Source organism: Echinops telfairi, unplaced genomic scaffold (assembly GCF_000313985.2).
Source record: "Echinops telfairi isolate 266 unplaced genomic scaffold, ASM31398v2 ScPeMD7_3533;HRSCAF=4204_0, whole genome shotgun sequence".
Taxonomy (NCBI): Eukaryota; Metazoa; Chordata; class Mammalia; order Afrosoricida; family Tenrecidae; genus Echinops; species Echinops telfairi.
The window spans coordinates 10,797,551-10,814,424 of NW_022107431.1; the positions used below are offsets into that span (position 1 = coordinate 10,797,551).

General features: G+C 48.7%; 1 protein-coding gene across 1 annotated transcript in view; it reads right to left on the reverse strand.

Moving 5' to 3' along the window:
• The window catches only part of ARID1B (AT-rich interaction domain 1B), a 379,095-nt gene that overhangs the window by 296,033 nt on the left and 66,188 nt on the right, over positions 1-16,874 (reverse strand). Inside the window, exon 2 of the mRNA XM_045294542.1 lies at positions 9,918-10,067. Within this exon, the coding sequence (XP_045150477.1) occupies positions 9,918-10,067 (150 nt within the window). The remainder of the gene's footprint in view (positions 1-9,917; positions 10,068-16,874) is intronic.

Sequence of the window (16,874 nt, forward strand, 5' to 3'; positions counted from 1 at the left end):
CGAGGGAACTTCAACTTTAAAAGTCACATAACTTTACATTAAAGACTCAATAGACAGATTGGACAGCTTGGTAGCACAGCTCAGATGTAGAAATGAGCCCTAAAATTACCTAGAATACTTCGGTGAGGAAAAGAAGAAAGAAATGAAGGCATCCATCCAGGCAAGAAAGGAAAGAGTAAAGTGGTCTACATTGGCAGATGGCAGGGACCTGTATGGACAAATTCCCAAAGAAGCCATGAAAACCTAATGGCCAGTCTCCCCAAAATAACCAATTAAAAAAATAAAAATAAAATCACCACTGCCTATGCATACTCCTTTTGTGGAAATTAACCCAATAGCTCTACAATTGAAAATGTAATGGACCATTAAGATAGGCAAAATAATTTTGAAAAAGAAGGGAGCGGGAACCTATGGAATATATACTACTCAATTTCAAAAAATACCCAAAAGTCAAAGATTTCAAGACAGTATGGCACAGGCATGGGCCATGCATATAAATCAGTGGAACCAATATTCAATGAGGCGTCCAGACAACTTAATGGGGAAAATGGAAAAGGTGGACCAAAGGCCTCATCTCACACTGTATAGCAACTCAGTGCTACACCTAAAACTTCAGGAAGGAAACTCCCATGACCGCTGGTTGAGCAGAGTTCTTAAGCAAAATTCATAAAATAATCATTGATAAACTGGCCATCAAAAATTTTTTTAAAACCTTTGCCCTTCACATGAAACACTTAAAAAAAGTAGGACAGAGTGGGAGAAAATACTTGAAAATCATATATCTGAAAAAGGACTTGTTGGGGGGTGTTTTTGATTTTTTTTAAAGAGCTGTTTACACATTGCAATATCAAGAGAGGTAACCATACCATTAAAAATGCACAACTGTATAGAAAGTTCATCAAACGAAATATGTCAGTGGCTAACAAAATACATGAAAGAATATCCCAATACCACTAATCATTAAGGAAAAACAAATCAAGACCACAGAGATATCACATCGCACCCACTACGGGATGTTCTTATAAAAAGGACAGAAAATAATCAATGCTAGCAAGTGTGATAATTCAGGTTGCATGTCAACCAGGCTGGGCCACGATCCCCCAGTTGCTTGCTGGTTGTGATGTAGTCATCCCTCAGAGATGCAATCTATTACAATGTGATCACTTCCACGATGAGCTCTACCACGAAAGACACTTCCTCCGAGGTGTGGCCTGCTACAAAAATTTGGGAATGATCTGGCAAAGCCCTCAGGCCTTTTCCTGGATCCAACATCTGGCTTGTCACCTGACCGCTAGTTCTTTGGACTTGACCCAGCACAGGCCACTGTACTGCCTGCCGATCTTGGGAGTCACCTGCCTCTACAGATTGTGAGTCAGCTGATTGCCATCTTACCTGCTGGCCTGGATTCACTCTCCTCCCCAACCAACAGCCTATCATCTGACTTGCAGGAGCCAGGAGAAGCCTCCGGCCTGACACTGGCCCAGACTCAGAACTTGCCAGCACCTACCACTGCCTGAGCTATTTCCTTGAGAGAACCCGTATTTATCTACCTATCTATACAGACATCTATAAACACATGTGTGTGTTCACATACACACACGACTTTGCTGGTTTTGCTTCTGTAGAGAACGTAGCCGAAGAGCAAGGAGCGAGAAAATGGAAACTGCAAACACCGTGGGAAGGGCAAATGGGGCGGCCATGTTTCAAAGGCAGTCACAAATTGCTGCCTTTAAAAAAAAACAAAAAAACATTTGAACCCCACTGGCCTCCTGATTGATTCAGACTTAGAGCCTCTCTAGGTGACCAAGTAGGATTACTCCACATGTGCTTTGTCGATCTTTAATGTAGGACACAGGCTCAGCATTCTCCTTCAGAGAAGCTAGTGTATTTGAACCACTGACCTCTCAGCAGGACTCCTTTCAAACTTCTTCTGCCGGCTTGAAATGGGAGCGGGGTCTGCATGAATCCAAAATGATTATCAACTGGGAAATGGCTAGGCAAAATGCGGTACACCCACACAATCGAATGACATTCCACAGTGAAAGGGGAAAAACCTACTATTATTAGAGGGGCCTTGGAAGAAAGGCCTAGAGATGTACTTCCAACAAAATGAGGCCCTGAAAACCCCTATGGAGCACAGTTCTACTTCAGACCCCTGGGACCACCATGAAAGAAAGGCAACAAAGGTTGAAGGATTAATGCTGGGTGCCGTCCTCTTATTCCTGAACAGCACAGACTGGCCCATGCCCTTAAACACTGCAGAGAACCCAGCCTGCCCCAAGACAAACAGAAGTTGGAGGGTGTGGCTTCTATTCTATTTAAAGCAAAACTGGGATTATTGCAGATTTTTTAAAATTAAGCTAAATAACCTCAGGGAATATAAAATTATCAACTATTACAGTTAAGAAGAATTTAAGAAATCAATACGCATTTTCGGATATAACGCTATCAATACAACATTAACAATATCAATCTGGAAATGTCAGGTACAATCTACAATAGTAACAAAAGAGTGAGAACCCACACAGATGCTCTTCAGGTGGATGCCCTAGAGAGATGAAAAGCCACTTAACAAACGGCAAAACCTGCCGGTAAGGGGGTATCAGGAAGGAGGAGTTGGGCTGGAGAAAGTTAAGCAGAAGAAAAACGGCCCTGAGAATAATCAGACTGCAATGGCCATCACGTATTTCATTGTGATAAATACCCACCGGGCAAGGCCACTCTCACCACAAGAATGACCACTAGCTGTCTTTCTCTGATTGGTTCTCCTGAACCAATGACCACTGTGGGGCCGGCTCATGCCCGCCAATCCAGCCAACTGTAAAAACATCCAGAGCATCTTGAGACAGCAAACCCGGAAAGGCACTCAACCTCCCTAAACTTTCTGGAATCACCTAGCACAGCAGTTCTCAACCTTCCAAATGCCGCAGCCCTTTCATTCAGTTCCTCATGGTGTGGTGACCCCCAACCATCAAATTATTTTTGTTGCTGTTTCATAACTATAATTTTGCTACTGTTATGAATCGCAATGTAAATATCTGATATGCAGGATGTATTTTCATTGTTACGAACTGAACATAATTAAACATAATTAAAGCATAGTGATTAATCACAAAACAATTGTACATTGTGAAATATTTATGGGTTTTCCGATGGTCTTAGGCGACCCCTATGAAAGGGTCGTTCGAACCCCAAAGGGGTGGAAACCCACAGTTTGAGAGCCGCTGACCTAGCGCATGGCCGGCCCCACAGAAACTCTCCCTCCCAGAGCCGCCATGTCCCTGCTGCTCCTGAGGTGCCCGGTGCCTTCTCCCAGGCCTGCGGGGTGATCTCTGTACACACAAGCTCATTCTGTGCCCTCCTCCAGTACGGTGAGGGGACTCCTGCCCGGGGTGCCGCGCCTCCACAAGCAAACTGTGCCCAACGAGGCACTCCGGTGGTGGTGTTACTACGCTCTTTAGCAAATGGCATCTATTCTATAGGAAAGAATGCAAAGAGTCTATTATCAGAGCAAGAAAATAAAAAAAAGATAAGAACAAGGAGGTGTATATAAAAAAAACAAGCAAATGAAAACAGCCAAGAGAACTCTGAAAAGGGTGAGTAATGATCATGTACTATCAGATATAAGCACAGTAAAGGTAGCATCTTCACAGAGTGGACAGCAGACCGCCTACTCCAGCTGAGGTGTTTAAAAGGCAAGGAGCCATCGGGTGAGGGGGGAAGAAGTGATCATTTGGACCACACCTCTCTCTGTAGAGCAGGGTCAATTCCATGCCAATCTGAATGGATGAACATGCTGCAGAGCATGAGGGGAGGCTTCCCTTCCTTAGGGTCCTCGGGTGGGAAGGCCTTTGAGGCTAAAAATCCAAAAGGAATTTTCAAGAAATTGGTAACTTTTGAGTACATTTAAACACAAAATTAGAAATAACCAGAAAAGAAACTCTTTCTACATAACTAACAAAAACATTAAAATTGATGTCATAAGAAAAATGACAGCATATAAGGCAGCAGTTGGCAATTGTTTTAGAGATATACCAATAGATCTAATCTGCTTATAGAGCGTATAAATCTGTTTTTTAAAAGACTTACAGGTTAATAGAAAACATTCAGGTACAAACTATAAATTTACAGTTCAGGAAAAAAAGAAAATACAACTGCTTTAAAATATTTAAGAAGATTCTCAACAACAATCATAATCTAAACAAAACAGTCAAGCATCGTTTAACACAGCATGCCGATATGCTGTGAAACAGGACAGTATGTGATGTGGACCCTGTGAGAGCACATTTTATATAGTTAAGGGTGGTAGTTACATAATTTCATGTCAACTTGTTAAACAGGTGATAGGGGTGGAGTCTAGCCTGTCAATCAGGTCATAGCCAATCATGCCTCTGTGTGGGTATGGCCTTCTCCAGAGGATCCTGGGAACTCCTGTCTTCCTCCCTGGAGGTGGGACACATACTCTCCCTCTGCTTTGTCTTCCTGATGACAAGCCACATGGGGCTACGCTGATGGAGTCAGAGCCGTGGAGCTGAAAGTGCCACGTGGAGACCATGTCAGTGCTGAGATGCTTCTACCACCACTGGATCCAAAAAACTTCCCACCCCTGGCCTGTGATCTCCCTGCATTCAGCATCATTGCATGGCTGAATGTGTGAGTCTAAAGAGGAACTTACGGACTAGTATCGACAAATGGGGTAATATCGCACTTATGGACTGGGCTAGGATGTTTTCTTAATGTACAATTGCTGTGTTATATAAAGCTCTTTCTTCTGCACAGGTGTCTCCCTGGATTTGTTTCTCTAGTCAACCCAGACCAACACAGACAGTTAAGATAATCAATTAATATGGACTGTTCTATAATTCTGGACTTTATGTTGGTGGCGTTCTCTGCTGTGCTAACAGACATGGGAAGGTGGGATTAAATCTCTCATTTAATAATAAGAGTGTGAGCTGAGTTCCACCCTTTGTTCCCTTAGGGGAATGGTCTCCTAAAGACAAAAATCCCCATCAATTCCTCTGTGTATAAGAGCCATCTCAGAAACAGAGAGCATCATCATCTCGCGATCATCAAAACAAGTGCACGCTCAAGATCTGTCTCAAGCAGAAGACCAAGGGCACCGGAGACCATGGAGCGAAGAATCCAGGCCAAGGACAGAGGCTGAAGCAAAGAGACCATGCGGCAGAACAGAAGAGCCACACCAAAACAGAGGGGACCTGGAGGCCAAGTGACAGGCAGGCTTCCCGGCAGGTAGAGGTAGAGGCCCGGTCCACCTGACTGAGGGCTGAAGAATGAGACTTGGCTGTGGCTGAGAGGTACTGCAATGGACAAGCAACTGTATCCTTACTGTTCACTGATCCTGACTTGTGGTAATCTGTTAACTTCCCTAATCAACCCCTTCATTGTGAATGTTGTCTGCGGGAAAGAAGGATGAAGGGAGGGGGCATGCATGACTTTTGCCTTGTGGCAACGGGGAAGCCAGAGGAGGTCAAAGAGGCCCCTCTACCCATGACACTGACTCCATCGATTATAAACAAGGGTCGATAAGTTCCCAGGTCTGTCTTTGATTTGAATTTGTACTTAACTCAGAGCAATTAGGTGTGATTCACATCTAGGGCCACTTGGCCAGCTATCTGCCATAGCACATCGCATACGGTATGCCTTTACTGCATAGAGAAATGAAAAGAATCACTTCAAGATACATCGAAAGAGGTTTGAGCCAATAATAATGTTTTGCTTCCTCTTTTCTTAGACTTTCCTTATACACTTAAATTTCAAAATGAGTTGTTGACTATTGACTATTCCATAACCAAAGGTTAACGGTAACTTTTAAAATGGTTAGACGCAAGATGAGGTCACTTCATGGGACCTTGAAATTAACTTTTGTTATCAGTCATATAGAAAGATATAAAGTATTATTTACTGATCTGCTAAAAAAAAACAGGGCAAATAAGCTATTTTGGACATAAAGGAGCACATGGAGAGCAAATGCTTTGGTTCAAACAAAGCACTAACATATTCCATTAAACATAGTTGGGCATTTGGGGTTTTTTAAATATCTATAAATTCTTATGAAACCTTATAAAAATTTGGCTTGAGTTTGAAAATCCTCGATTTGCAATTTTTTGCTTTGTTTGGGAAGGTGTTTGGGGTTTGGAGATGCTCAAAATGCCAACAATCCTAGATCTCATTTCCTAAAGAAATTTCCCAATCTGTCTTATGGGGACAACCAGGACGGGCAATTCTAAGCCACTCCTTTATACGTGGAGGAAACCTCAAGCGCCAACCTTGACAGAAATGACCGGCCCGCAGGACTCGTGGGCCAGCAGGTTCGAGGATCAGGGATTCACTTTAGACACTAAAGTGAGACAAGTCCTAGGTTATGGTGACATGAAAACCATTCTGTGTCCACACAGAGTTTCAATCCGGCTCAGAAAGCCTCAGGAAAAGCCAGCAATTTTATATATTAAAAACCTAGACACCACTGTCTCTCTCCCTTAAAAAACACTGGTGTGAAAGTTTAAAAATTGACCACACTTTAATACAGGCCAGACCAGATCATTCTGAAACAATGTACACCCTACCTCAATACATTTCCAAGACAAAGGTAAGAGTTAGAAAGCCCAAAAAGAAAAAGACAGTCATCATTTCTCAAACTGCAAGAAACTGAAACAAAAATACAAACCTCAAGTTGTGCTGCAGAAGGAAGCCGTGAGCAACATACTGAAGGGTGCAGGACGCATGCAAGGATGGACGGGCTACTGGCTTCAGTGTATCGAAAAGAACTGGCTGACATCGAACAGGATGATCAGTAACTGCCTGCACTCAAGACAGTGGAGAAACAAGGCACCAGCAAATGCGTCATGTCAATGGAAGGAGCAGCACTTGAGCTGTCTCACCAAACGGAAGCAATGCAGGAAGCACTCACTGACCTATGCCAAGCAATCTGGGAGGCCGCTGCCTGGCCAGGAGATCGAGAGAGATCTACCGGACATTCAGGACCATTCCACAGGAACGGGAGCTGAGAGAATGAGGAAATAGTCGACCATCTTATCACAGGTGTAGACAATTATGCAGAAGATACTGTATAAATAGTTGCAGCCGTCCATGGACAGCTGCCCTAAATTCCTGCCAGATTCAGGCAAGGACATGAAGCCAGAGACTCCATGGCTGGTATTAGATGGATTTGGCTAAAAGCTGAGCATCCCAGTGTGTTATTGACTACGCCAAGGCATTTTATGAGATAGATAAAACCAATCATGCCTAACACTTCAAAGGATGTGAATTCCAGAACACTTCATGGCAGAATTAGACAGAGACCAAGAGGCAGCCATCCTAACAAAGCAGGGAGGGACCGCACGCTTTGAAATCAGGAAAGGTGTGCGTCAGGGTCTTTCCTTCGCAGCACACTTATCCTGTGGGCACTGTACTACGTGAGGGAGATCACAGCCTCTGGGCTGGGGAAGACTAATTAATAACCTGCAGTACTATGCAGATGATAACACCTTTATTGCTTACAGTTAAGAGGACTTGGAGCACTTACTCATGGGGATCAATAACTAGAGGATGGATTAACGTCAACATTAGAAAAAGAAAAGGGGAAAAAATCCTGGCAAGAGGACGAGTAAACAGTATCAGGATAAATGAAAATTAGAATGGAGTTGTCTTGAATTTCATCTACCAGCCACCTGAATCCGCAATCCATATCCACGGAACGGTAGTCAAGAAATCACACGATCTAAGACGTTGCGCAAACGGGCCGCTGAGAGCAAGGATGCCCTTGGAGACAGGTGCACCTGGCACCGCTCTCGGCTCTGACATCTTCAGTGGCCTCCCCACGTGTGGAAGCTGAGACTGAGGACCACCCGGTGCTCTTGCACCGTGGCCGTGTTGAAAAATATTAACTATACCAAGGACTGTGGAGCAGGAGACAGAGCTACAGCCAGATCACTCTGCTCCTTACAAGCCAAGCAGGCAAGACTTCTTCACGTGAACTTGGGACGTGTTGGTTAGGAGTGGCCTGACTCCCGGAAAGTGACATCATAAATGCTCAAGCAGAGGGTCCGAGAAAAAAAGAGGGCCTTCAGCGAGCTGGATTTACACGGTAGCTGTAACCATGGGCTCAGACACAGTCGTGAGGGTGCGGGTGACAAGGGTGTGTTTCACACTGCTGTGCACACAACCCCTACGAGTTGTAACCAAGTGCCAAGTGGACAGCCAGCCCCCAAGGACGACGACAACACAGGATCCTGAACTTCAGCTGCTGTTTTAAGGCGGCGGTTCTCAACCTTCCTCACGCCGCGACCCTTTAATACAGTTCCTCATGTGGTGGTCACCCCCCAACCATAAAATTGTTTTCGTTGCTACTTCATCACTGTCTTTTTTTTTTTTGGGGGGGGGGGGCTACTGTTAAGAATCGGGAAAAAAATAAAAGAATCGGGCGACCACAGGTTGAAAACGCTGTTTTCAGGTGTTTTGTTTAAAACCGTAAATCTGTTTGTCTGTTTGTTTTGGAACTCTTGCATCAGAATCTCCTGACAAAAGTACTCAAATCAGCCTAAGGATGTAGTAAAGAAGCCCCAGATAACCTGAGGATGCGCTGTCGGTATATACTTTGCTGAAGCTCTGCTCACATGTGTGTCTGTTTCTGGGGACTGGCTCCTCCTGACAACATGTCTAAAATGCTTCAGAAGAAGTCTTGCCACCCTGGTTTCTAAGAAGCCTCCTGGCTGTACTTCTTCCGATGCAAATCGGTCTCTTCTTTTGAGCCCTTGAAGGCGTCCGTCCGGTGGCTTCGTGCTCCTGCGCTGGGTGCGATCTGCAAGGTAGCCGTCAGAAAGCGCCAGCTGCTCCACGGGGAAAGCTGCGGCTTCCTACTCCTGGGACAGACAGTCTCAGAAGAAGTCCAGAGGGGCAGTTCTGCCCTGCCCGGTAGGGGGATGTGAGTGGGCGTAGACTCGATGACACGAGTTCGAGCGAGTCCGAATGCTCGGTATAGTTATTAGTTTCCAGTAACACCACAATCCAAAGGCGCCCACTCTTTTTCTGCCTTACCATGCACGTAATGCCTATTGCTCACCCCCAACAGTTTATTCAGGACATATCAGAGACAGGTTAGAGCTGCAGAAACCATTTCACATACTGACTTCCTCCCTTCTTTTTACCATTCCTACCACACAGAGGAAAAAAAGAACAGGAAAGGGAGTTACAACGTTCTGACCCTGATGAGGAGCAGCACTCTGAACGTCCATCCATCCATCGGATTCCGAGGGAGTCCCTCGCTCGGGATTCCTTTTGAGGTTCCTCGTGAAGGGGGCTCCGCAGAGAAGATGGCATGGCATTCGCTCACAGAGTACATATGGACTTGACAAGTCACGTAAGCGGAAATATATAGCCCAATAACCTAAAAGAGTATTTAATGAGGCTAATTTAAGCTAGAAACGGCTTAATACACTTAAAGTACATGATTCCTTTTAGTATTTTAATATATTGTAATTGGAGTGATGATCTGTTTACAAGCGAGTTTAAGAACACTGCCAGAGGCATGATCATCTGACGGAGTAGCGTTGCCATTAAAACAAAAACAAGAACGCTCCAGATATAAATACCCAGGCACGTGCCAACGGGCAAGCTTACATGATCGATGAAACCACCCTCCCAGAGATGCTCAACAAGAGGGCCGAGCCCACGCTCTTGAAGGCTGTCACACACAGGTGACACGGAGCCGGAAATGACGGTGGCATTTCCTGCTGGCCCCAACCAGTGAGGCAGACAACTTCCCACCCTGGGATCCCAAGCATCCAAAAATAGACGAGTGAATTAAAGTTGAGCTCAGGGTACAGTTTTGCATTTCCCCCCAAGCACCCCTCCCCTCCCCCATTCGGAAGACAAGGGCTCAGGCTGGCAGGGCGGCTCACCTGCTGCGGCTGGTACCTCTGCTGGGACGGCGAGGGCAGGTACTGCGCCTGCGGAGGGAGGTGCGGAGGCGGAGGCTGCTGGTTGTAATACGGCTGCTGGCCCTGCTGGCAGTAACCACTCAGACCTTGCTGTCCGTACTGAGGCGGCACCTGTCAGAAAGTCAAGCAGAGCAAGCGACAAGGTCAAAACACACGGGGTAATGGCATCAACTGGAGTCCGTGGGTCGGGGATTTTCCATCCTCATTTCCTTCATCGACAGCCTACTCCTCACACGTTTGACCTTGCCCTGGAAAACGCATCCGGTGTACCGGAGAATCAAACACGGATCACGCCGTGAACGCGGAGTGGGATTAAATAGAAACAAAATCCCTGGGTTCCTCAGGCAAGAGAAAGATGAATCTTTCTACTCTCACAAAGAGTTACCATCTCGAAACCCACGGGGCCAGTCGCCGTGGACTTGACGGCAGTGGGCGGGGTTGGCTAAGACCGACACTGACACACAGGCTCTGCTGGGAAGGCCAGAGCGACGTGGTGGCCGCCCTCCTGGGCAGCGCTGAGACTATGTAGAGGCAGGTGCCACCTCCGTCCTTGGGGGAATTGCTCCCCAGGGATGTGGCTCAGAAACCACAGACGGGGCACCATGCGTTTCTTGTTTCCAGCAACGATGAAGGCTGGGCTTTCCTGACCGCCTGGGTGGCAGCCACATACGAGGGTCACCAGCAACGCTGCTGACCAGCTACTTTGGCTCAAGGGGAAATACATTTCTTGACAATGAGATGGAACTCCGTTGGGGAAAATCTGAATGGATCCACAGAACCATCCGGTGGAGTGCCTCCGGGAAGGGTCCTCACATCTGACTTGAGAGAGTTTCAAAAACGACTGAGAAAGCAATGTGTCTGAGTGGACAGAACAGGTCACGAGGCAAAGCATGAGGTGCATCTGGGGGTGGCTGGTGCCCGTTGGTCAATTCTGACTCCTAGAGACCCTAGATGACAAAGAACCGTCCCACGGGCCTTCCCAGGGAGCGGATCTGGTGCGTGAACCACTGGCCTTGCAGTCAGCAGACCCGGCACCTACACACTGAGCCACCAGGCCTGCAAGTGTCACCAAACCAGACCAAAACAGCCCAAAATCTCTCCTCACGGTGCGGCCGCTCATTTCCATGGCCCTCAAAATCCTGGAAAGTACCCTTCGAGGCGAAATCTTTCCTGGTGCAACGCGCAGCACACCTGTGCTTCCCTTTGTTTAATGAGAAATGTACAGACACAGGCTAACGGGGAAGACAAGGCAGAGGACACAGTACAAAGCACAGGCCTCGCAGAGAGAAGGGCCAGCTCACTGGTGGTCCCAGCGAGCATGAGCCCCAGACACCCACCTGTTAGAGCAGCCATTCTCAACCTGTGGGTCCCGACCCCTTTGGGGGTTGAACAACCCTTTCACAGGGGTCACCTGAGACCATAGGAAAACACCTATTTCTGCTGGTCCTAGGAACCGAGACACCGCTCCTCTATCCATCTCCAGGCGGGTCCGCCCACATGCAGATACGCCCTCATACGAGTACCCAGCGTGAAGCCTGTGACCCATGCTACACCATGCCTCAAGACAAAATTTCATTTATTTGTCATCAGCGACAAATATTTCACAATATGGGATTACATACTGTTCTTGTGACTCATCGCTATGCTTTAATTAGGCTCAAATTTTAACAATGAAAATGCATCCTGCATATCAGATATTTATTTACATGATGATTCATAACAGTAGCAAAATTACGGTTACTAAGTAGCAATGAAAAAATTTGATGGCTGGGGGTTCACCACCACATGAGGTACTGCATGAAAGGGTCGCGGCGTGAGGAAGGTTGAGAACCACCGTGTTAGCGCAATCAGAGCCCAGTTCCAGACACACACAAACCCCCACCTCACTGCAGACTCGGGGTCGGGAGGAAGAAGGGGAGGAGTGATTGGGGAGGAAAAATAAAGACACTTGGCACCTAAGGCCCATCTGTCCAGAAATCCCACTACTCTGCTAGCAAGGACCAGAAGAAACTTCAAAAAACAACCCACACAAAACCCCTCAAAACTCACTGCCACGGAGTCGACTGTGGCCCAAGAACCGGCCCTCTGAGTCACCCACACTGTCAGCCTTCATGGGAGTAGAGAGCGGAGTCTCTTTCCCCAACAGCGACTGGTCGTTCCCAACTGCTGATGGAACCTGTAACTGCTCCGCCAGAACAAGGAAACGGGCGCCACTGGCCCACAGCTGCCTCCCGCGAGGCGAGACCGGGCCCAAGCTGGCCCAGGGCAAGTCCATACAGAGAAGCATGCGCGACAGCTCAGCTGAATTCTCTGCTTGTATTTATTTTACAGCTTGGTGTCTCATAACGGATGTAGGTTCCTGCCTTACACAGCTCCACATGCTACACCCGCCTAAAGACGACCACAACAGCCCCCCCTTTCCGCCCCACACCTATATGGTCGATCTGGTATCTAATATTCCATTTCACACCAGCATCTTTGCAGCTTGCTTTGAAGCAGTTAAGCTGACACTTTCACCAGCATTAAAATCGCTGCAGAGCTCAACGGACCGCAGCCCCACCCCTCGGGCTGCCCTTGAGTGGACTGGCTTTTGGCTTTACATAGATCCTGACATGAGATATGGGAGTGCTCCTGGCGGGCAGGGTGCCACTCCCTAAGCGAGCCAGCAGCAGGGCAGACTGCACACCTACAAACAGGAGCGCAGACATCAACTCACTGGGCTCTAACGATGGTCCAGCTTGGAACCAGCCGGAGGGGGCGGGGGGCGCACGCTGGGAACTACAAATGGTCAAATAGGTGCTGGGCAAGTTTCTCACTGCCCACAACCAACAACTCATTCCCCAGCCCCTCGTGCGTCCTTGGTACGATGGCGCCGCCGAGGTGCAACAAGGTTCGGGGGTTCCTGACACGTTTACCCCCAGGTCTGGAAAGGTACTCACCCCTACGGCTGCACGTTCAACCAAGCAACAGACAGGTCTCAACGGGGAAGCGCGATCACAGGGGGCCCAACACCGTGGAATACATAACCAACCAACTGAGACCAAAATGGCAGCATTCACCCCAGAAGAGAGTTCAGGAGGGCTGGGGAGGTGCGGGGAGAAGGACACGAGACACATGGGGAGGAAGGGGGGCCTTACATCTGGGGAACCTCACAGATGGCGTCAAACAAAACTCTGGTGTGGGTTTTGGAAAGGAGAGCTGCTCTGCTCTGTCAACCACCCTCCAAGTCGCCATGAAAACGTGTACCACGTGGCCAGCAATGCCACACCCAGAGGATCTGAAAGCAGGGACTCCCGACAGATGCAAGCAGCCCAGGGGGCCACACCCAGAGATGGCCAGGCCAAGGAAACGTCAGCTGTGCGCACAAAGGGGTTCGGCGCTGAAAGGAAGGTCACTACTCCACAGACGGGGCTGGGGCAGATCAACAAGCGAGCGGAGCCCGGTACAGGAGGGCAGATCTTGAAAGACCCGGTTTATAGGAAACCGCGAGAAAGACACATGCGATGGTGGGAACATTACAAACTACCGCGGCGGAGGGCCAGGGGAGGGGAGCCGTTTCTTAGTGGGCACAGGGTCTGCGTGGGGTGAGAAAAACACTGGGCAATACGGTGGGGCTGGCTGGACAACAGGGCGAATCTAAGGCCACTGAATTTACACGTAAAATTGGAAATGGCCTGGCCATTTTGTACAACCATTTGGCGATGTCTTCTAAAATCAAACACGCCTAACACACGCCCCCGGTGAAACCAGCCCTGGATACCCCCAAAAAGGGGTGGACAAAGGCAGGAAGTGGCTGGCTTATAAACTCTCATAGGTAGGGAATATACTTAGAAGATTAGGGTGTAAGTGTTCACTTAACTGCAGTTGTTAGGAATAGAATATTGGTGTCTTTGTTCACTTATAGAATATTATGCTTCAATGAGGCTGGCACATATTGAACTGTAAGCATTTTCGTTTTATCCTATGATGTACAGATATAATTTCATTATTGTTTTGTTTAAAAATTACATATGGCTAAAGCGTTGTGTTAGAGTGTCAAGTTGACGAGGGGTGGTCTGTAGCAGTTAATAATCTCCTGTTGACTTGAGTCGAGTCTGTCAATTAGGGCACAGCCTGATCCCTCCCTGTGGGCATGGCCTTCTGAGGATTCTGGAAACTCCTGTCTTCCTTCCTGGAGCTGGGACACACACTCTCTCTGCTTCACATTGCTGTTGACAAGCCACCTGATGGCAGCCAGAGCCCCAGGGCTGAGATGCTTCCACCACCACTGGATTCACCACTGGCCTGTGATCTTCCTGCAGTCGGTGTCACTGCATGGGCTGCATGAGTCTGAAGAGGAATTTATGGACTAGAACCAGACATATGGTCTAATATTGGACTTATGGACTTGATTTGGACTGGGCCGGGATGTTCTCTTAATATACAATCGCTCTTTGATATAAAACTTTCTCTTACACACAAACATGAAAAAAAAGGTTTGCTTGTTTTAAATTAAGTATAATCTATAATTAAGAGAGAAACACCACTTTGCTCTTCTTTCAGACCCCTGCTGTGAGTCGTAGATTTGGGTTGACATGGTAGTTACATAATCTGGTGTCAATTTGGGACTGGAGAGGATTAAGAGTGAAGGGGTGGAGTCTAGTCTGTCAATCGGATCATAGCCAATGAGGCCTCTGTGTGGGCATGGCCTTCTCCTGAGAACTCTGGGAACTCCTGGACTTCCTCCTTGGAGGCAGGAGACAGACTCTCGGCTCACTTCCTTGGAGACTCTATTGACAAGGCTGACCCCCTACAAGACATCCCTGAGGAGAAGCCACGCGGACCTACCTTGATGCAGCCAGAACCCTGGACCTGGAGAAGCCACACGGAGACCCTGCCAGTGCTGAGACGCTTACAACGCCACTGGGTCTACAAGAGCTGGCTCACCTCCTGGCACCTCCCACTCTGGGAGCCTGTGGTGAGGAACTTTCCCCCACATGGGGCTGGGCTGCCTTAAACAGGGGCCTCAAGCCACTCCCTGGACATGGCCCACCATCCTTGCTGGCCGAGAACTTGGCCACCCAAAGCCAGAGGGGTGAGGCTCTCCTCCTCTGGTAGGAGATGCATGAAATCCCAGCGGTGCGCCTCCGCTGTGTGGACACAGCCCATCTCCGAACTCCATCAGAAGGGGTCCGTACTCCCTATTATTACTTCCACATCACAACGGCGAGGATAATTATGACCAGAAATACAAAATACAATGACCCTTGCTAGAATGATGACTCAGCAAACACTAAACTATCCATCTGTTCTCAAGTTTTCTCCATAAAATTCCGTTTCTAAACATCATGACATGGGCTGTCTGGACCCGATGCCTGACCCTCCTGAGAGCAGTATTCTTCGTGTTTTAATACACTCAACGTGGGGCTCTCAGCGATAGATGCTTCGCTAGTCATAACCTACATCATGGCACGGATGGAACACGGATGGACGGAATGGCCACAGCTACGGATGGACCCCACGCCGAGGAGCGCAAGCTGCTTGCACAAACCCAAGGTATTCCCGACTTTTGGTAAGTCCCCCGAGTCTGCTTGGTCTGGACTCCTACCTTCTCCCAGGCCACCAAAGCTCACAGGGCCCCCGTGCCCTCACCACCCAGCACGTTCTGATCCGTTAAGGACCAAGACAAGACTGAGTTTAAGTGGTGTGGGACCAGCCCCTCACTGAGGACCAGGAGCCCCCGGCTGAGAGAGAGCTGGCCTCTTCCGGACTGGCTCAGCCTTTCCCACCACAGCTGTCAGGCCCCCTGCCCTGACCCCACCCGCCGAACCCGGGGGGATGGTGGGGTTCCGTCAGTTCTGTGGCCCCTTCAGGATGTGTCGCTGCCAAGTCTCAGAATGAGACTCTGAACCCCACCCGGCTCCCACACGTGGCACAGCCCGGTGGGCCTGAGCACCAGGGTGTGTCTGTCCAGTGAACACTCACTGGCGAACTATTTCTTATATGAACATTTAATCACAGAACCCAGGACCCGGCGCCAGTCACTACCACGAACCCAAGGGTGTGTCCATGCCTGGGCCCTCAGTGGGCACAGAGGGAACAAGGCTGTGCTCGCAAGAGCGGAGCACACACTCGGCGGAAATCTGCAGAGCAGAGCATCTCTGGTTACTGTGCGCGCTTCTACATAAGAGGAGCTCGGCTTTCGGGAGCGTGAGCACACACAGAGGGAAGGCCTTCCGGTTTCCGGGAAATGGGAGAGCTTCCAAAGAACACTGGACCTGAGACCTGTTAGCACACGGTCAGCATTTCAAGCAGCGGTTCTCAACCTGTGGGTCAAGACCCCTTTGGCGGTCGAACGACCCTTTCACAGGGGCCGTCCTATTCATCACAGTAGCAAAATGACAGTGGTGAAGGAGCAACGAAAATAATGTGATGGTTGGGGGGTCACCACACATGAGGAACTGTATGAAAGGGTCACGGCATGAGGAAGGTTGAAAACCAGTCCTAGAGGAAGCGCCGACGGACCCCGCTGCTGCCCGGAGCTCAGTGCACAGGCCTCGGGCAGGCTGGCTCATCGCGCCCCAGCAGTGAGCAGGGAGCCAGGCTTATCTCCTCCTCTGCCTTGGCTTCTAAGGAAGCGACGTCTCAGAGGGCCGGCTTCCCACGAAGTCTAAAGGCGCACTGACCGAGGAGCTGGAATCCCCAAGGCACCGGCCTGCGCATCCAGGGAGCGACTCAGGGCCTGATGCAGGTGTGTCAGCTCGTCCGGGTACTTGACGAGGCAGCAGCGGCCTCTTCTGAATCCACAGTGAAAGCCGGAAACCACGGTCCCAGTGGGCTCACTCTGGGGAGGGGAGAAGACGAGTATGACGCCAATGTGGAGCATGTTAACCATGTGTGTGTCCACTGCGCTTCTCGGACAGTCCTGGTGTGACCACA